General features: G+C 39.2%; 1 protein-coding gene across 1 annotated transcript in view; it reads left to right on the plus strand.

Moving 5' to 3' along the window:
- Window positions 1-18,981, plus strand: part of SPAG16 (sperm associated antigen 16) — a 286,793-nt gene that overhangs the window by 23,422 nt on the left and 244,390 nt on the right. The window contains exon 11 of the mRNA XM_050987617.1: window positions 11,265-11,395. Coding sequence (XP_050843574.1) covers window positions 11,265-11,395 — 131 coding nt within the window. The remainder of the gene's footprint in view (window positions 1-11,264; window positions 11,396-18,981) is intronic.

Raw genomic sequence — 18,981 nt, forward strand, 5'->3', positions numbered from 1 at the left:
GAAAAATTGTTTAAATCCAGTCTATATTGCATCCATGGAAGGATAAGAGGTACCATGGATAACATAGGTTTTGCACTTAGGTTTTGAAAAGGCTTTGGATGCTGTCTCACAGATTAATTCCTGAGAACAACTGTGGAAATCTGGCCTGACAATTATTTATTTTAATTAATGGAAAATAGATTAGGAACATGCAGATATACTGAAGAGGCTTTTTTGCAGGGATATATTGTCCTTAATGATCTGGCAAATGGAACAGAAAATAAGCTGACAGAATTTGCAGACCAAGTGGCCTGGCTTTGGTGGGGCTGGAGCTCTGAGTGCAGCTGAGGACAGGAGTGGAATTCCAAAGCTGATCCAAAGAAATAACAGTGTAAGAAGAGGAACAAAACTCTGCTTTAAAAATTGATCCAGTGTACAAACAGAGATCAAGAAGATCAGGAAAACTTGATCATTGGCTTTTTATTAGAGTGGGCTCTGGGGTATGTTGTCTAAAACAGGCTTAACATGAGTTGAAAACCACATAATATTGTGGAAAAGCTGAGCACTGCTGCAGTGTAAACCAGGAATATTGCCTGGAGCATGTGCAATATTCCTCTTGCTGGTTTCACATGGCACGTGGCTTTGGCTGCAGTTCTGTGTGCAGTCTGATCACAACTCCTCAGGAGACAGATACAGCATCTACACCAGAGCAGGAAGAATGATTAGAAGTCTATGAAACTGTCAATGAAAGGGTGAAAAGTGAAATTGGGTAGTCTAAAGAATAGAACCCTAAGGGGAAACAGGATGCATCCTTAAAATAGAAAAGAATTCTGTTTAAAAAATCAGAAATAAAACCAAAAGCAAAACCAAAATTACAAAACATCTTGTTAGAACAAGTAGTAATAAAGTAGAAATTCACTAAGAGTCATTCAGAGTACAGTGGGTGTTAAGCAGCAAAGAAAATGTATATCCTTAGAATATGCTGCCTCTTTCCTTCTACTTACAGAATTGATGTTCTGTGACTCAGATATATAGAGTATGATCCAAGATTAACTGGGTGTAATCTAAAATGTGCCATTTAGTTGATTTTGATGGAATTAAATTTAAAAGAATTGTTTTGTTAGGCAATTCTGTGGTTTTTTTTAAAAATACTTTTGCTATGGACTTGAAAAAGGTAAAAAAAAAAAAAGCTGCTTTTTGGGTGAAATTTATGCTTTAAAAAAAATTGTCTATTGTATTCTGTATTGTAATAGATAATGTGATGATGGCTTTAGTTTTAGGATTTGCTCAAATGTCTTTAAGATGTTGGGCCTACATGGAGAAAATGAGAAAATGCTTCAGAATGTTAGCTACAAATAAAGCTATAGAGGAAATATTCAGTTGCAAGACCAAATTATAAAGACAACTTCTAGAATTTTCCAGCTACCTTTGCAGCTTTGTTAAATGGAGACATCCAATGCCTTGCATTTTGAGTAGTAAAATTGATTCTGGTAAGCAATGGTACATGATAAAAAATCCCTCCCAGAGCATCCAAAGGGTTTTTTTTGTGCTGAAGAACAAGGCTTATTTTGAGTCACTGCATGCTGCCAGGAATAATAAAGTAGCAGGCCCCCAAGATGGAGAACCAACACAGAAAGTTGTTGGGAAGTAAACTGCATTTGATCCTAATTCTAATTGTACAGAGGTTTTGCATGTTCATGTATTTCTTTATGGTTTTGAACATCAATAATGACAAATTATTGATGTTCAAAACCATAAAAAAATACATGACTGTGAACTCTTTCTATAGCTGATAAATAATAAAATTACTGGGTTTTGTATGCAGATATCCTGAAAGAGGGATGTACTGAAATTGTATTTAATTGAAGAAAAACCCTTTAATTCTTTGCAGAGAAGATGGAGCAGATATTAAAAAATGCCATAAATGCCAAACTTGAAAATGTTTGGTTTTCTTTGCTTTTACAAACAGCTGCTGCTCTCTTCCTCAGGACAGACAGATGGAGAGAGTAAGGAAGGTTTCCCTTATCCCTCAGAGTTCCTGCAGAGTTCCCCCATTCAGACTGGGCTGTAGGATGGGATTTGCCTCTGCCTGAGTTCAGAGAGAACTTTCAGAGGCACCAGAGGCTCCCTGCAGACCCCCCAGAGCAGGAGGTGGGATGGTGCTTGCTCAGCTGCTGGTCACGTCAGCTCTGTTGGCCTTTCAGACCATAATTGAGCAATTTCATTAACTCAGGACTAACACTTTGTTTTCCCTTTAATTAAAGTGTCAAGACCTTAACATTTCCCTTGGAAACCAGGTGGGAGTTGTGGGGGGAAGAGGAGGAGGAAGGGTTCGTTGTGTTTGTTTGTTCACTGACAGGTGTGCAGTGCTTACAGCCCCTGAAGGGAATTCTGCCAGTCCCAAGTCTCTAACTGTGCCATTCCAGGGCTCTTTGGAATGTTCAGCTGCTGCCAGGATCCCCATTTCTTTCAAGGAAGCAGAGGCACTAACGAGCAGAATGTGTAGAATGCACTGCACAAGACAAAAATAACATTGGGTACCTCAGTTACAATGCTATTGGTGCAAATTTCATTTCAATTGAAAAATGCCCATGGCTTTTAAGAAGTCCTTCTTCTTGTGAGACAAAAAAAAAATAAATCTAAATTCCCCAAATGCCTATTTCCAATTATAATTATTCTATTTTTTTCCCAAGCTCTGTTTCATAATGAAAAGTTTATGATGCAGGAGTTGGGAAGAGTTGTGTAATAATTTGGAAACTCTTTATGCTAAGTTTTAATTTTCAAATCAATGATTTGCTTGGTGGTTTTGGGTATTGATAAAACACTTAAAAGGGTTAGATGTAATTGATACACGATTGCAAGTCCAAATGTTCAGAATGGTAATTGTATTTGAACAGGGTAAATAATCACCACTGTTTTAAAAGGAGAATTCTTCCAGTCTAAGATTAACTGTAGATTAACTTCCAGTCTAAGATTAACTGTGGTTTGTTGTTCATGGATGTGGCTAAAAAGGCAATACATGAACTACTGCTTGATATACTTAACAAAAAAAAAAGAGGATTAAATGAGGCCAAACTTAACACTAATTAAGTTTTTTTGGTTGGTTTTGGTGGTTTTTTTTCATTTTAATGTAGTTCAGCTAAATTTATTAATGGATAAAACTAGATCCCTTTTAAATTAGTGAAATGTTATTGAAATATAAGTAAGAGCTCAGACCCCAAAATCTGGAGGGAAAGGCTCAGGTGCTGACTGTGGTATTTATATTTTAAATTAACTATTCTGCTGTAAGTTATGGATTTTGGTGTTTCAATCTTTTTTTCCAATATTTAAACAAAGCTTTTGCATATGTCAACATCACTTTAAGGAAAATGAAATTCAACATTAGCATTTAGTTTTCATGGTAACAAATCTCTAACATACCCTAAGAGCTCTGGCACTGCTCACAGTGTTCAGGGCTGTTTGTCTTGGATATCCAAACAGCACTTCTGGGAGGGGAAAGTCAAATCTTAATTGTTTCTGTTTGAAAACAATGAAATGAAATAAAATACCAAGTCTTTACTCCAAACAGTTTATGAATTAATAATCAGAGCATTTCCTCCAGAGAATGGGACACTGTTTCATTGGAGGGTCACATACTGTAAGGTAATGTTAATGGGTCACAGGCCTCTTTGTAATTGGATTTTCAATTTGAATCCAGGCTTGACAGGTTTGCTCATGATGAAAACTTGTTGTTGTATAATCATGGGTCAGTTGATCTTACCTGCTCTTCCATGCAGCAAGCAAAGGGCAGCCTCTGGCAGCAGGGAGGCTGTGCTTGGGCAGATTGTGGCTGGACTGATGCTGTACAGGTGGGCTTTTACACCAGAGGGGTAGAAATAATTCATGTGCTGCTCACACAACAAAGGCAATTCAGATTTGTTTCCACTCCATGGAACCACTTTGTGAAGCACAACTGCTAAACAATTTTGTGGACACGTTAGGAATCTTCTCATGTTCAAATTGGTTTTTCAGAAGTGCAGTTTAAGATCACACAGTGGAGTTTGGCCATGATCTCTGAGCTTGGGGGCTAAAAAGCAGAATGAGGCCATTGGTTTCACAGCTCATTCAGGAAAATGCCATTTTCCCTGTTTCCTTTCTGAAGTCCTCTCTCCTCCCTAGCAGCTCTCCTTCTCTCTCCTACCTCTGCTCTTTGTAAATTCTCTAAACCCTTGCAGTTAAGGTGCTGAATGACAAAGTTTGAACACCCCAGTCTGAAAGCCTGGGTGCAGAATTCTGTTACTCAGAGCAAAGGCCTCCCCATGCAGATGTGACAGCACAACACCACATACTCAGTGCACAGTTTCAGTTTGCATTTCTTGTGCATGTTTTACACCACAGCTCTGTATTTATTGTTTCCATTGTTTCCTTGTGTATATATAGCTCAGATAATGTGCTATATACATTAAATTACCAGAGCAGATCAGCCAGTCAGACATTTATAATTTACTAGAAACCTGAAGCTGTTTCTATTTTTGCAGCAATCCTTCACTCACTACAAAGCAAATCTCCCTCATGTTTCTGTAGCACCAGCAAAGAAATTGTTCTCTTGAAGCAGTACAGCAAAAACTGAGATTTGCTGTGATGGGAATCTCTCAAGAGTTCATTCCAACAAAAAAAGAATAAGAAAAAAATCACTATGTAAAATCACATTTCATAATATTTTAAAAGTCCATAACCATTGAAAATATTTAGTTTATCAGTGGTACTAGTTAATGTGAAAATGTCTACACTATATTTCCAGACTTGTGGTGTGTAATAATTATAATTTTTAAAAATTCTATTTAGATTATTTTTCTCTTGGAGATAATTTAGAACAATGCATATAGTGATGACATGGCAGTCTGGAAGGGAATTCACGGGCCTCCTTCCCACCTGGTGTAGAAATTGTTCTGTGCTACAAGATGTCCATGCCCTGGCTTGAAGCCAGCAGACAGGATGGAACAGAGAACTTCTCTATTAAACAGCTTTGGAGAGACACCAAAAAAAGACAAGAGATCCCCTGGTTCCATCTCAAACTGGTGTGGGTTTGAGGGGCTAATGGTAATAAAAAGCAATAAAAACTGCTGCCTGCATTCTTTCTAAGGATCTCTGATTCTGAATGCAGGAAAAGCACAGATCCACTGGGTGAGCAATTGCTGTTTGTCAGAGTAAAACTCATTTTAGGTCCCCATGCCATCTGTCCTAACCCACATGAACAAATTGCCTTTCTATTGAGAGTACATGGGTTAGGTTTCAAGAATTGAATAAAATCTTGGAGTTTCTGCTGTCCCCCTTGAAAGCTCAGTGTTTCAATTTTGTAGCTTGGGAGTCAGGTGGTGATAAACTTATTCTGGTTTTTTGTCTCCTTCTATTGTAAAAAATTGTCACAGGGAGATTGTACCAGCAATCTGTGGTTACTTTCAAAACTGTATTTAAAATGTAAAGAAGTGCCTCAAGAAATGGAGAAACAAAATGATAGAACTGAAAACTAAATAATCATTTACAATCAATGCAAATGATCCCATGATTGTAGAAGATACAGTTGTGGAATTGTACAAAGTCAAGATAAATAATGTTGCTAGTATGTTTAAATCTGACATGAAGCTTTAAATGGAGATTAATCAAATGTATTTAGAGATTTTTTTTCTCTTATAAACTATTTAGCATTTTTGTATGTGACTTGGGGGGGAAAAAAATCTCAAAAATCTGATTTGTGTTTGAGTTAGAGTTACTATAAATTTATCAAATGACACACTGGTGAGGTCTTTTTCCAAGAGGAGGGGAAGTCTGGATCACTTGGTAAACGAAAGAGAAACAAAAAGATACTTTTTTAACTGTGCTTTTAAAGTTTACAGCATCCCAGAAGAGTTTGGCTTTGAAGGGACCTTTAAAGGCCTTTTAGTCCAACTCCCCCTGCAACGAGCAGGGTAATCTTCAACCAGAAGAGGCTTAATTAGGGTGTTCTTCATCATTGACTGTGACAAAGGGGACAAAATGTACTCTTAATAGCAGTGTTTACTTAGCAGACAGAAGCAGAATAGAATTTAGTGGATGAAAATTGAATCTAAGGACGTTCTGGGTTAGAAATAGAGTTTCTTTTTAATAGAGAATGTAGTTAGGCATTTCACAAATGCACTGGTAGTTACAATCAATCCTTCAGCCTTGAAAAAATGGATCATTTCTAAATAATGGGGTTTTTAAAAGCTGTGTCTAGCTCAAGTAGAAATTAGTTCAGGGAAGTGCAGAGGCCTGGGTTTTATGTGGTCCAAAATCCTTGTTAGTCTACAGCCACTTGGGTCTGGGTTCCTAACGTGCCCTCCTGGATCTGGAGCAGACTGACTCCATCACCCCTTCAGGCACTTCCAGCAGTTTCAGTTTCACTGCTGGCATCTCTGTGCAGTCAGCCTGGCAGAACCTCTTTCACATTCTGCTGTATCCACTTCCTGCAGTGCTGCAAATATTTCTGGTGCTTAACAGTGATAGATAACCAGCTTTATCACTGTTTGATAAAGTACTTATTGCTTACAAGTACAGTAATCAATTCATTAGCTCTTTATTATAAAGAATCCATTTCTCTGCAGTACTGACAAGCTGATAGCTTTGGACCTGCATGTCAGAGTGCTCTTACAGCTTTGTTTTCATTATTTCTCATTATCTGGAGCTTGGGATAATGGTTACTGGCTGTCCTGAAATGGAGTCAGGATGATGAAGTGCCAAGGGGGGGAACATGGACGGCATCTGTAAGGCATAATTGCAAATAAATCAATAACTAATGGCCCCTGGATGTGTTTACCAGTTCATTGCAGTGATGTATGGACCTCTGCAAGCCCTGGGTGCCTTAGAACTGTTATTGAGATGGTTACACTGGGTACTTTGGCCCTGGCAGAAATTAGTGTATCCAGGCTACTGAGAATATAAACAGTTTCTGAGCTTCCCAACAGAGCCTGAGAAGCAGAACAGTAATTTGAAGAAAAAATAAAATTTGTTTGTTAATATTTGGGAAATGAATCAAAGAATGGCAAAGTTTAGAACTTACTTGCACCTCAAGCATCTGTGTTTGGATATTACTAGTGGTAGGAGAGCCCTTGGGAGAAGATATTTTTTCTCTTGTTAAAAGTGCAGGTGAGATCATGTTAAAAGAAATCATTAAATAAAAGAGTTTTTCCACAGGCTTTTACAGTACATGTTTTAGGAATAAAATCACAATGAATTCAGGTGAGTTTTGTTTCAGGAATAAAATCACAATGAATTCAGGTGAGTTTTGTTTCAGGAATAAAATCACAATGAATTCAGGTGAGTTTTGTTTCAGGAATAAAATCACAATGAATTCAGGTGAGTTTTGTTTTAAGAATAAAATCACAATGAATTCAGGTGAGTTTTGTTTTAGGAATAAAATCACAATGAATTCAGGTGAGTTTTGTTTTAAGAATAAAATCACAATAAATTCAGGTGAGTTTTGTTTTAGGAATAAAATCACAATGAATTCAGGTGAGTTTTCTTCTGGAACATCCATGCATGAATGGATAGTCTTGTATTGTTTGTACTGAGGTTTTCTTGGAGAAAATCAAGGCAACATCTAGATTTTCTAGTTGATTCTACAGTAGGATACTTCTGTGGTAGAGAAAATTTACATTAATCGCTAAGTAAATTGAAAATATATATATAAAAAATACAATATTGCAACATTTTGGAGTATGTCAGAAAACTGAAGTAACTTGATCTCTGTCATTTACTCAGCACTGCCTCTTTAACATGATGAATTGTGTGCAGCCTGAGCTGCTGAAGCTTAAAATATTGCTGATGTTTAATTGCACCATGATCACAATTTAAATGTAAAATAAAATTATAATTGTAAGAGGTTCCTGTATTTTATTGCACTGTTGTTTATTTTAACATTGATCATAAATGTAGTTGATTTTCAAACATAGGCCTTTTAAAGGAAGGGATAGGGAATATCTTTGGGAATAGCACATGGTTATTTGTGACTTAAAACACTGCCATGAAAATAGATTGCATGCCTCATATCATGATAATTTATTGCAGCATTCTCATTGATGTTCTTTTACTTCTTGCAAAATGATCAAGCTGAGTTTTGCAGCAGTGTTTCTGGTAGATTAAGTTATCCACAGAGCTGTGTGTACGTCTCTGTTGTATGAACATATTGGTTAATTAGCTGTGAGACATGGAATGGTGTTCTGAAAAACAACCAGGAGATGTTCTCTTGTTACAATGTGGTGATGAGATGGTGATGAGAATCAGGGTGACAAACTGGAAATTACTACCAGTAAAATAGAGCTGGATTTATTCTTTCACTTGTGATGAACTTGTATTCAAAACTGCTGTTAATGGTAACCAGAAATAGATATTTAAAATCTGGGCATTTCAGTACTGGTATAGGCTTTGTATCTTAGAGTTGTAATAATTTTAAACTAAGAAATTAATTGTAATTGCATGTATTAAACTCAATTCCACCATCAGGGAGTCGTAAATGAAAAGCTGGATGATCATTAAATCACTTTCTTGGGACTGTAATTTGACCAGCACTCAGAATTCCAATACATTCCTGTTCTGGAATAATTTCCTGTGACTCTTCACTCACCTTGTTGACTCTGCAGAGACTGTTGGTCATGCAATTTGCTGTGACAGAGAATTAAAAGAAGGGTTTAAATATATTTGATCATGTAGCTGGGATGGTAGAGGTGTTGGAAGAAGGCTGCATGGGGTATTTCTGTACAGCACAGATTTCCTTTTGACACAGAGCAGGTCCTCAAGGAATGTTAGAGATTTTTTAAGGATTATTCCTTCTGTGGAGAAATTATCTATCCATTTTTATATAGCTCAAGCCTTTGTCTTCCACTCTTAAAACTGCTCCTTGTTCTATGGGCAGTCTTGAGCAAGGCTCAAGGAGCTGATTTGTGTTTCTCTGGTCAGAGTCCCAGAAAGGTTTGGGTTGGAAGAGACATTAAAACTCATCTCAGTCCATGCCCTGCCATGGTCAGGAACCTCCTGCTAGACCAGGTTGCTCCAAGTCCCATCCAGGCTGGCCTTGGACACTTCCAGCCTTGTCCTGTGGCTCCCAGGGCAGCTGCCTCCAGGGCACAGCTCATGTTCCAGTCCCCACACTGGGGTGTCCTGCTCATCCTTAACAGCATCAGCCACAGCTGTGCAGCTTTCAACTGAGAAATGTGATTTACTTGGGCCTTTGAGAGGAAGTTGAGCAGAAGCTGAAACAGTAGTTTTATTTCTGTAGGGTTGGGCAGTATGCTTGGCAGAGAGTAATTTTGCATTTTACACTGTTACTTTCTGAATAGTGGTGATAAAGTTAAACCAGCCCTAGTGCTGAAGGCTGGAAGAAAGCTATTGCATTTCAGTCATGGATCTTTCTGTAATTGTTGTCTTCTGACTTTTTCAAACCTCCCCAATTATTAATCATATCTGGCTAATCAAATCTGGTTTTAACAGCTGCAGTAAAAGAAACAAAACCAGTGAAGTGCAGGAGCTTGAAGTTTATCCTTTTGACAGTAGAGAAGAATTGCAGTGTATTTATCAATGAGTGCTAATGAGAGCTCTAGTCCAAAAGTGATTGAGTGGCTGTGGCATGGTCAGACATTGAGCAGTGGAGCTTTCTGGGGTTTTATTGCATAGGCAATGGCTCGACTTGATGTAGCAGAGCTTTAAAAGTGACATTGTCAGGAGCAATTTCAAGTGCAAATTTACTGTTAGCACCAGTTCACAAACTGTCTGAAGAGCTGCACTAGCCCTGAATTTGAAGACAGAACAGTTTTACCATTGCTTTTTTAATTAATCTGGCTTTTACTGCCTATTACAGAGTATCTTCATGTTTATTTTAATAAAAAAGGAAAAAATGTCAGCATTATAAACTGAATAAGGAGGAGTTATGTGGCCACAACCTTTGTAGCTGAGTTTTATGGTTTTTATTAGCAAGCCAAGCAAGATGGAGCAGGCAGTAAAAGTTTTACTACACTCTCCTGCTATTGCTTTCAACTTCCTTTCCTTACATTTCAGATGTTTATAAAATAATTGTGGTCATGATTAGCATAGTAAAACAACGTGCAAATGTGTAGTATTATGGTTCCTATAGACACTGGAGCATTTTGAAATGGAGTTGTGTCAGGTCTTGGGTCTGGAATAGATGTGCTCAAGCTGATCATTAAGTCATAGCTTGGTGCCCTTCATAAGTTTGTCTTGGGTTAATGCAGGGTGTGGAGCTTCTGGAGCTGAAGACAAGCAGATATTCTTGTGCTACTTTGTAGCTGTGAAATTTGCTTTATGCTCATTGCTGCAAATGATCAGCAAACAGGATGGCTGCTATCAAGTTCAGTGGAAACAATTACTGAAAAGACTTAGTGGTTATCCCTGCTGTGTGTGTGTGTGCTTCCAGATTAAAACACAGTGATTTCATTCCCTCCTCAATCTTAGTGTTTGATGGGCATTTTAAAGAGTACAGTGATTTCAGTCTCCTTTAACGCTTCTCACAGCAGGATGTCCTAAAATGTTGCAAACAGAAGCCAAGTCTTCAGCAAACTGTGGTGACTTGGAAAGGGGTTTTGTAATGGCTGCTGCAGTCCTTAAAATATATGGTGCACAGTTACCCTCCTTACATTCTTTAATGACAATCTATTTTTAATAAAGCTATTTAGCTTGGTTAATTAGAGCTAGTAGTAAATCTCCTAGTCTGCTGATTAATCTTAGGAAATACCTGAAACCACACCAGTGGAAAATGAGGCTGTAAATTAGCTACACATATTTTGACTTTTTATTGGCACTATCTTTCTGAGAAAGGTCTTTAGAAGAATGCAGCAGCTTTGCCTCTGGATGCAACTCATGGAGCTAACCTGCCATGGAAAACAGGGATAGAAAACAAATAGGCCATGGAAAAATGGAAAATAACCCATGCTTGTAATCTTTCTGTGGGGTTTGTTATAAACCTTCCTTCCCAGTTCTTGTCCTGTGTTTTATGTCAGGCCATTTATCTTAAATGCAGGAATATAATTTGAAAAGAACTAATTATTAGCCTTCAGTTGTTCTGCCTGCAGTCAGCTTTACCAATATGTATCAAAATAAATGAAATCAGGACAACAGTGATGTAAAAATTATGAAAATTGAATAGAAGAGAAAAAATGTGGGAAAATAAGATACATTTGTTTTTTCAAAGTAGTTCTATAAATAGATACATTGTGAAGTATGTATCTATGCGTAGAAGTTATGCAGCATTTCTGAGCATTAATAATTTTGGTTTTCTGCAGGATTCAGAGTTCCCTGTTGATCCTGAAGGAACCCTATCCTTTGAGCATGCTAAAGAACACACTCAGCCCCTGAAATCTGGGCAGTATCAGCTGAGCAGCATTCTGAAGGTGCACGACCTTGCAGTGAGCTGGTAGGAACCATGAATAGTACATTAATTTTATTGTGTACACGTGGAGTTTTATTTTTCAACAGGTCATTGAGAGGCGTTTAGTGTAAGTAAATATCTGAAAAATTACTGGCAGCAGTCAGGGGAATTCCTCTCTGAAGGATGACACAGTGGAAAAGCTGATCATGAAGTGCAGTGGGAGTGTAAGTACAGTAAAACACCTGGGCAGAACTTGACAGCTTGAGGTTCATCTTTTATGTAAAGAGTGGGATTTGGTTAGTAGGTATCAAAACAGAAATCAGAGATGACTATAAACTCTGATTCCATGAAACTGAGTTATAGTGCTGAATATTTTTGTAATTTGATTTGATTGTAGTTTATTCCCCTGGGTCAAAAATCAGAAGAGTTGAAATTTAGATTGGCTTGTAAGCAATAATTTTTCAGGGCTTGCTAGCTGCAGCTGAGGAAAAATGAACCTCAAAATATTAAAAAAAAAAGAAGTAAAAGTTCATAGCAAAGTTGTGACAATTCTGTTACATTGACTAGGTTTGAATATAATTTTAAATTAATTTTAAAAAGTCTTTATGCATTTAATGCTTCTCATGCAAAGGTCACTTCCAGTGGCTTTGGTAGCTGCCCACATTTTGCAGTAAATAACCAGCACGGGGCTGTGAGCTTTGGCCTCCATCAGCAGGATTCTGCTTAGGCTCCCAGCTGCTCAGTTTTGGGTTTCTGTCTGGTTTGCAGAAGTTTCTCCCAAATTTCATTGTCATGTTGGTCTAAGCATGAAGGAGAGCTTGAGCTGCTGTGTCTGTGCTGCTGCTCAGGGGAGCCTGTAGCAAATCCACCCAAATATCTGTGGGTTCTTTGGCTTATCTGAAGGACACCAGGTTCAGGAATAGTGTGTGTTTAAAAAAACACAAACCAGAAAGAAAAGCAGTCTGGAGAAGGAAGACACTTCCACACTGGGCAGGATTTTCAGTGGGTCAGGTGGGATTAGCACCCAGCTGTGACCCCTCCAGGCTGCAGCAGCCTCCAGGCTCAAGTCATCATTTCCTGTTCCAAGTCTGCCTTTAGCTGTAGAGAAAGCCAGGTTTCTGTTGCAAAGTACTTCTCAATGTTGTTACAAACTACTTGTGAATCTAGAATTATTTAATATGTAATTAAAAGTTTTGCAGCTCTGATCTAACAAAGTTTTTTCATTATTTTGTAGCTGAACAGCAGCAGGTAAATATGGTCCTGTAAGACTACTCCTTGTTATTCCTTGTTTTCTTTCTCTTTCTTGAATTATATTTTTATATCATTTCTGTAGATCCTTCTATCCAGTGCTTCTAGTTATTGCTAGCAGAGATACTTAATGTGCTGAGAAATTGTAAGTATTCTTTGCAATTCATAACTGCATACCACAACTTAAGGATACAGTGCCACTTCAGCAAGCAATTTTCTAAAATAAAAATAAATTGGATGTCCTTAAACTTATTTGGAAACACTTTAGAACTTGCTTGGAGAAACAACAATTGTACTGAAAGAAACCTGCCAGAGAGGATGTGTGTTCAGTTTTAAATACTGCAAATATGTGTTGATTTTCATTTAAATAAGCTACTTGAGAGTCTGGGATAATGCTCTGAAATGAACTGAAATGCTTCTTTTAAAAAATGTGATCATTTAAAATCATGTGAAGAACAAAATAATTTTAAGGTGTGCTTGAAAAACTGTAAACAAAGCAACGGAACTATTTCCATTTGCTTAAAAAAGTCTCTGTGTACATTGGGGGGTGTAGTCACTACACACGTACCTGCATTTAAAAAAAAATACTAAAACATATTTAAATTAACAAAAAATTTATATGAATATTGCTTTTATGTGAAAATCAGCCTTTTCAAGTGCTGGAAAAGAGAGACTGCCTTGTTTTTCTTGGTAAAGGCTCTAAGGTAGCCTGCTTTGTCTTTTTTGAGTGTTTCCTACAGTAATTTTTTGAACACCCTCCTCAATTTCAAACACATTTGATAGAGGAATAACAGACTCAGCCAGTCCTGAGGCTCCCAGGATTGCCTCAAGAGAACAGATCTCTGGTGAAGAAAGGGTCACTTGTAGGATCCTCTTGGCTGCAGGTGACTGAGAACTCAGAGAAAAGAGAAGCTGCACATTTTTGGGGGGAAGAGCTGCAAATGGAGCTCATTCCTTATTAGGTGCTATAGGATCCAATCCCAAGGCACACAGCTAATGCACACAGAGTTTTTAGTTTGGCACAGCAGCTATTCAGTTCTGAATCTAGTTTTCCAAGAGGTTATTAAATGCATAAATCAATATTTTTCAGAGAAGAATGACTTAGATTAAATTATTTGTCTAGGGAATTAAATAAAAATTGCCCATCTAAAGAAATTCCAAGCATTCCCTAAATGTATTTCTGGTAATTATAATTGCCTGTCTGATTTTACAGACACAAGGGAAAATCCATATGCACTAGATGAAAATTTAGTTTTTGTTGTAGTTCATAGGATAGATGAACGACATTCTGTTGACTTAGACCAGATTTTTCTCACCAGAACCAGTATATCAGAAGGGCAGAACAGAATCTGCTTTGTGTATGGATTTTATTGGGTTCTTCTACATCTCCATAGAAACTGGAGCACCTGCAAATCCAAATTCACAGTTTGCACAAGCTCACATGCATTTGTTCTTCAGACTTCATCAGTATTCATTGAAATGCACCTTGGTGAAAGGGGAGGAGAAATCCCTTGGGAAACCAGGTTTATTTGCTGCTAAGCTGAATGATCCCCACTTCTCAAATCATCTCACAGGCATTCCTTTTCTGCAATAAATTCACATTCCAGTGTCCTTTTAAATATCCTGGTGAATCTCACTGTGCCTACAAGGACTGTTCCAAGATCTACAGTGGCTAAAGGATCTTCCTTAATCTTCTCCACTTTCTCCTCACTGGCTTTCTGCCTCTTTGCTTTAACTTTTGTATTGTTTCCCACAAAAATTACCTCTGCAGTCCCCACATGCAGTGCTACATCTGTCATGGTTTATCTTGTCTTCACTTGGGAAAAGAAAGATGCCCACACAAACAGTATTCAGGGCATTTTAAATGTTCATCACAGTGCTGGAAACCAGGTAAGTGCCAGGAATTATGATGGAGAGATGACTACCCAAGAGGAAGCTGAAAAAAATAAGCAGTAATCATCTAGGCTGTTTAGGTAATTTTTTAAGATGGCATGGTATTCTTTTCCCCTTCTTTCCCTCTGTTCCCTTCGGTGCCCCGTCGGGGCCCCTGCTTTGCCCCGGCGGTGCACCCGGCGTGGCCCCGGAGTGGCCCGTGCGGGGCACAGTCGTGGCACGGCGGGGAAACGGCGGGGTCACCCAGGCTTGTGCCCCGTCGGTGGCCACGGCGGTGTCCCCGGCGGGTCACCGTCGTGGCCCACAGGCGGGGCCACACAGTACTGGGGCCCAGGCGTGTGCCCCGTTGCGTTCCACCGTGTCGTCCTTTTTGCACCACGTTACCAGTGTTTCACCCCGTGCCGTGGTTCGATTCCACCCTGGACTGTTGTCCCCCCGTTGCTTTGGTCGCCCCTTGCCTGTGTTCCCCCACTTTCGGTTTGTCCCCGGGCCTTTGGTCCCACCTGATTTCCCCCCTGGCCGGTCCCCCTTTCCTTTCCCCCCGTTCCTTGCCCACCGGTCCTTGTCCCCCTTTCCTTTCCACCCTGTCCTTGTTCCCACCGTTCCTTTTCCCCCCTTTCCTGTTCCCCGTTCCTTCCCCCCTTTCCTTTCCCCCCTTTCCTTTTCCCCCTTTCCTTTCCCCCTTTTCCCCTTTCCCTCCCCTCACACAGAGGTTACAGACCTCCATTCAAATCTTATTTCCTGTTTATCATTGCAGTTCTTTGATGCCCTTACAATCAGAATTGCCATCAAATCTGTAAATATATGGCCTAATATAGGTGCTAGGGGATATTTGCACTAGGTAGTAGGAGAAATTTCTTCACTGGCAGGGTGGCCAGGCACTGGCCCAGGCTGCCCAGGGCAGGTGGAATCACTGGAAGTGTCCCTGGAAGTGTTCAGGAGTGCAGATGTGGCTCCTGAGGACATGGAGTAGTGATGAACCACAGTGGAGCTGGGTTGGACTTGCTGATCTTCAGAGGTCTCTTCCAACCTTAGAAATTCTGTGATTCTGTGTTTTAAATGGATGTTTTACCTGCTAGTGTACAGGCATAAATAGGAAATGTATCCTCTTCTTATTTCCATGTAACCTGATGTCTCAAATCCTTTATCCTTATTTGACTTTTTGTAAAATAAAAAGGTAGAAAATTGTTCTAGTAAAGACAATGCTTCCTAGAGCAATGCTCTAATGCTCTGCCTAGGCACAGTCAAAATAGAAAGGTGGAGATAATAGTAAAGAAAAGCAAATACAAAATGTTGAGTGATTATCTCACATTTCCTGATTGGCCCAGTAAAAGATAACTTTTCAATAGGGTCTAATTCATCATTCTATCTTACTAGACTGGTTTGCCATGTTTTTATCAGTAGATTCCAGAGAAGATTTTTATAACTTATCTCCTTGGGAACCATGCAAATTGACTTGTGGCATAAAATTGTGTGCCTAAAATTAAAGGTACAATCTTGTAGAGCCTTGTGCAAGAGATGAAGGCAGGAAAGCACTGCAGAACCCTGGGCTCTTCTCCTCTCTAGTTCACATTTCCCACTTTTTCTCCTTAACAGCTGAGCAATCTCTGCACAGAGATGCAGATCCACATCACACAGAGGAGCCAGCTAAGCAGGGCAGGGAATCCTCTGAGTGTTGGCATCAGGAAATGCTTTGGAATTGATTATAGCCTGAAGTTCTGCTGCAGATGGCTGGTGGTGGTGTGCAGGCTTTCAGAGTTCCACAGGCACTAGATAAAAGTGAAGTTTTCCATTTCCTTGGTGAGGTGGGGATGCACAGGGAGTTGGGCAGTGTGTGAAGAACAAGGTGTTTGTTCTCTTGGTCAGATTTGACACTTGCTCTGGACTATGTTTTGGTCCCTTCTTTTTCATTCTCCAACTTTGGCTTTCTTAGAGTTATAGATTTAAGACAGACTTGTGGGAGGAGCAGGACATTGAAATTGTGTTGTTTATGAACAAAGTAGCAGAAGTAGCACAGATGATTCTTAAGCAAACATCTTGGTGGTTCTTTTTGTTGCTGCTCCTCTTTGCCAAGAGCTCTGCATGAACATCTCAGAGCAGCTTTGCCATGGTCTGTGCTGTCACTACCCTGGATATCCTTCTCTGTGATGCCCGTGGAGTTCTGACAACAGTCACCCTGATGGTTTGCTGAGACTGCTGCCTGTCAGGCTGACAAATGTTGGCTCCCTTTTTCCTGTGTTCTGCCCGTTTGTTTCCATCTCTCTGTTGCCTTAGAGCTGGGGAAGAAATGTCATTTTATTCTGTCTCTGAACAATGCCAAGCAAAATAGGGTCTGTCTACCAAGAGGTGATCAGTCATATGAATCTTTGTGTCCTTGTGTAACATGAGGTAGGAAAGAGGGTTCAAAGTCCAAAATTCATGATGAAATTTCCTGTTGAAGAGTTTACTGAGGTAAAAAAAAAAATCCTTACTAATTATTTAAACCTTCTTCTTGCCTCCTAGGGCATTAGAAAAGATTTTTTTAAAAAAATTAAATTACATTTTTCCATTAACAGTAAAACTTTTTAATTGTGCCATCATATGCTGATTTCTTGCATGAGTAGCCAGAGTGAATTGGAGATTTGCATTAGCAACATGAGCTGCTGCTTAATTTTCCTACAGAAATGATACCTGCTTTTAAAGGAATATACATACAGGCATCTCTCATATGAGGAAAGTCTGAGAGAGCTGAGGATTCTCAGGCAGGAGAAAAGAGGGCTCAGGGGCAGATCTCATCCCAAATATTGAAGGGAGGGTGCTGCAAGGTGCCCATAAAAACACTCATTAGTGTGTATCAATTCAATCTGGTAATACTCACAAGTATATTTATGCTGTTAATTTTCACATCTGCTGAAGAAGGGTAGAGTTGCAGAATTGGATTTTTATGTGTGCTGAAATACTCAAATACTCAATTTAGCCTCTTTTGAACTATTCAAATTGGGTGTCTTTTCAAAAACAAAAGCAATATGAGTGGAAGCCTGGGTTAATCTTTATCTCCTTTTATATCTGACAAGAAATTCCTGATTCTCATGCTTTATTTTCATCTCTCTATTTGATCAGCCTTTGAATATAGTTGAAGAAACTAATGTTAGAGATGGTTAAATGTAAAATTAACAAGTCACTTAGTGCATTTTCCATGACACAAGGGACAAAACCCAGCAGCTCAGCTTGGATCACTCTGACAGATCAGTCTGTACACTTCAGTAAGGGTTTTTCATGATGTTTTAAACATTTAACTTTCCCAGATAAACCTGTCAAGTCTTTTAGCATCAAATTAATGTTGTTAATAAATTTAATATCTCTCTCTTTGCCATATAGCAAATTCAAGTACTTTCCTTTGAAAAATTCTTGCAATTAATGCCTTTTTCTCCCCATGACTGGCTTTTATGAGTAGTATGAATGTGTGTTTAAACTGCACATGAAGTTCCAACCCTTGTGCAAAGAACAAGTGATAAATAACCCTAAAGCCTGCAAGTGTGGGTACACTCCACATCACTCACAGAGCTTGAGAAGAATATTTCTGTGTCCTGCCAGCCTCATGCATGTCTTTCTGTGCCCAGCAGTCCTGTGAGACAGCATTATCCTCCTGTGAAATCATTCCTGCTAGATTGCCCAAGTGGAAGATCCAGAAATTAAATTCATGTCTCCCAAGTCACACTTGAGTGCTTTGACCCTCCATGGCAGAGCAGCACTGTTTTCTATACAAATGAAGTTAATTTCTGTCTGCATTAAGGCCCTTGTTGTAATGGAGAGATTGTTCCACAGACTTATTGTACAGCTCTGCAACAGCTTGGACACAGTTTATGTGGAGGGAGCACTCAAGGGGAAAATGTCAGAAGCAGTTTAGCTCCCTGTAATGCAGTTTAATAGAGAGGAAAAGTGAGCTCTCTGTGAATAATCAGTGAGAACTGTGTGGCTCACACTTGGATAAACTCTGGCAGGAGGAATGCAGAACTCCTGGCTCCAACCCTCTCACCCTCCTTGGAGCTTTCCCATCCAATGCAGCAATCAGAATGGTGAATGGTTCCCTTGGCTCCACCTTTCCCTCTTCCCCTGCAGGGTAAATGTTCCTTCCTGTTCATCTCTAAAGCTTGGGGCTCTCAGAGTCTTTAGAGGCCTTTTTGTTTCTCATTAGCTCTGTCTGCAGCTCTGGCCACCAGGGATGGCTCCTGAGGGAAGGCCTTGGCTGGAACAGGCACTGTGAAACCACAGCAGCAATAATCTGAAGGATAATCTCAAGGCATGTTTGTATTTATGGTGCACACATGAAAAGAGCTGGGTATCTCTGGAATTTTATTAGAGAACAAGCATCTTTACCAGAAAAAAAGGACTTTTTTCAGGCAGGGTCAACAGAGGGAAAGAATATAATATATTTTCTTTTTATTAGCTATCTCCGTGGTTATTGAGCAGATTTTGCAGAAGAAGTGCTTGTTTGCAAAAGAAAAGATTGT

The sequence above is a fragment of the Serinus canaria genome, assembly GCF_022539315.1.
Source record: "Serinus canaria isolate serCan28SL12 chromosome 7 unlocalized genomic scaffold, serCan2020 HiC_scaffold_29, whole genome shotgun sequence".
In the NCBI taxonomy this organism is placed as follows: domain Eukaryota; kingdom Metazoa; phylum Chordata; class Aves; order Passeriformes; family Fringillidae; genus Serinus; species Serinus canaria.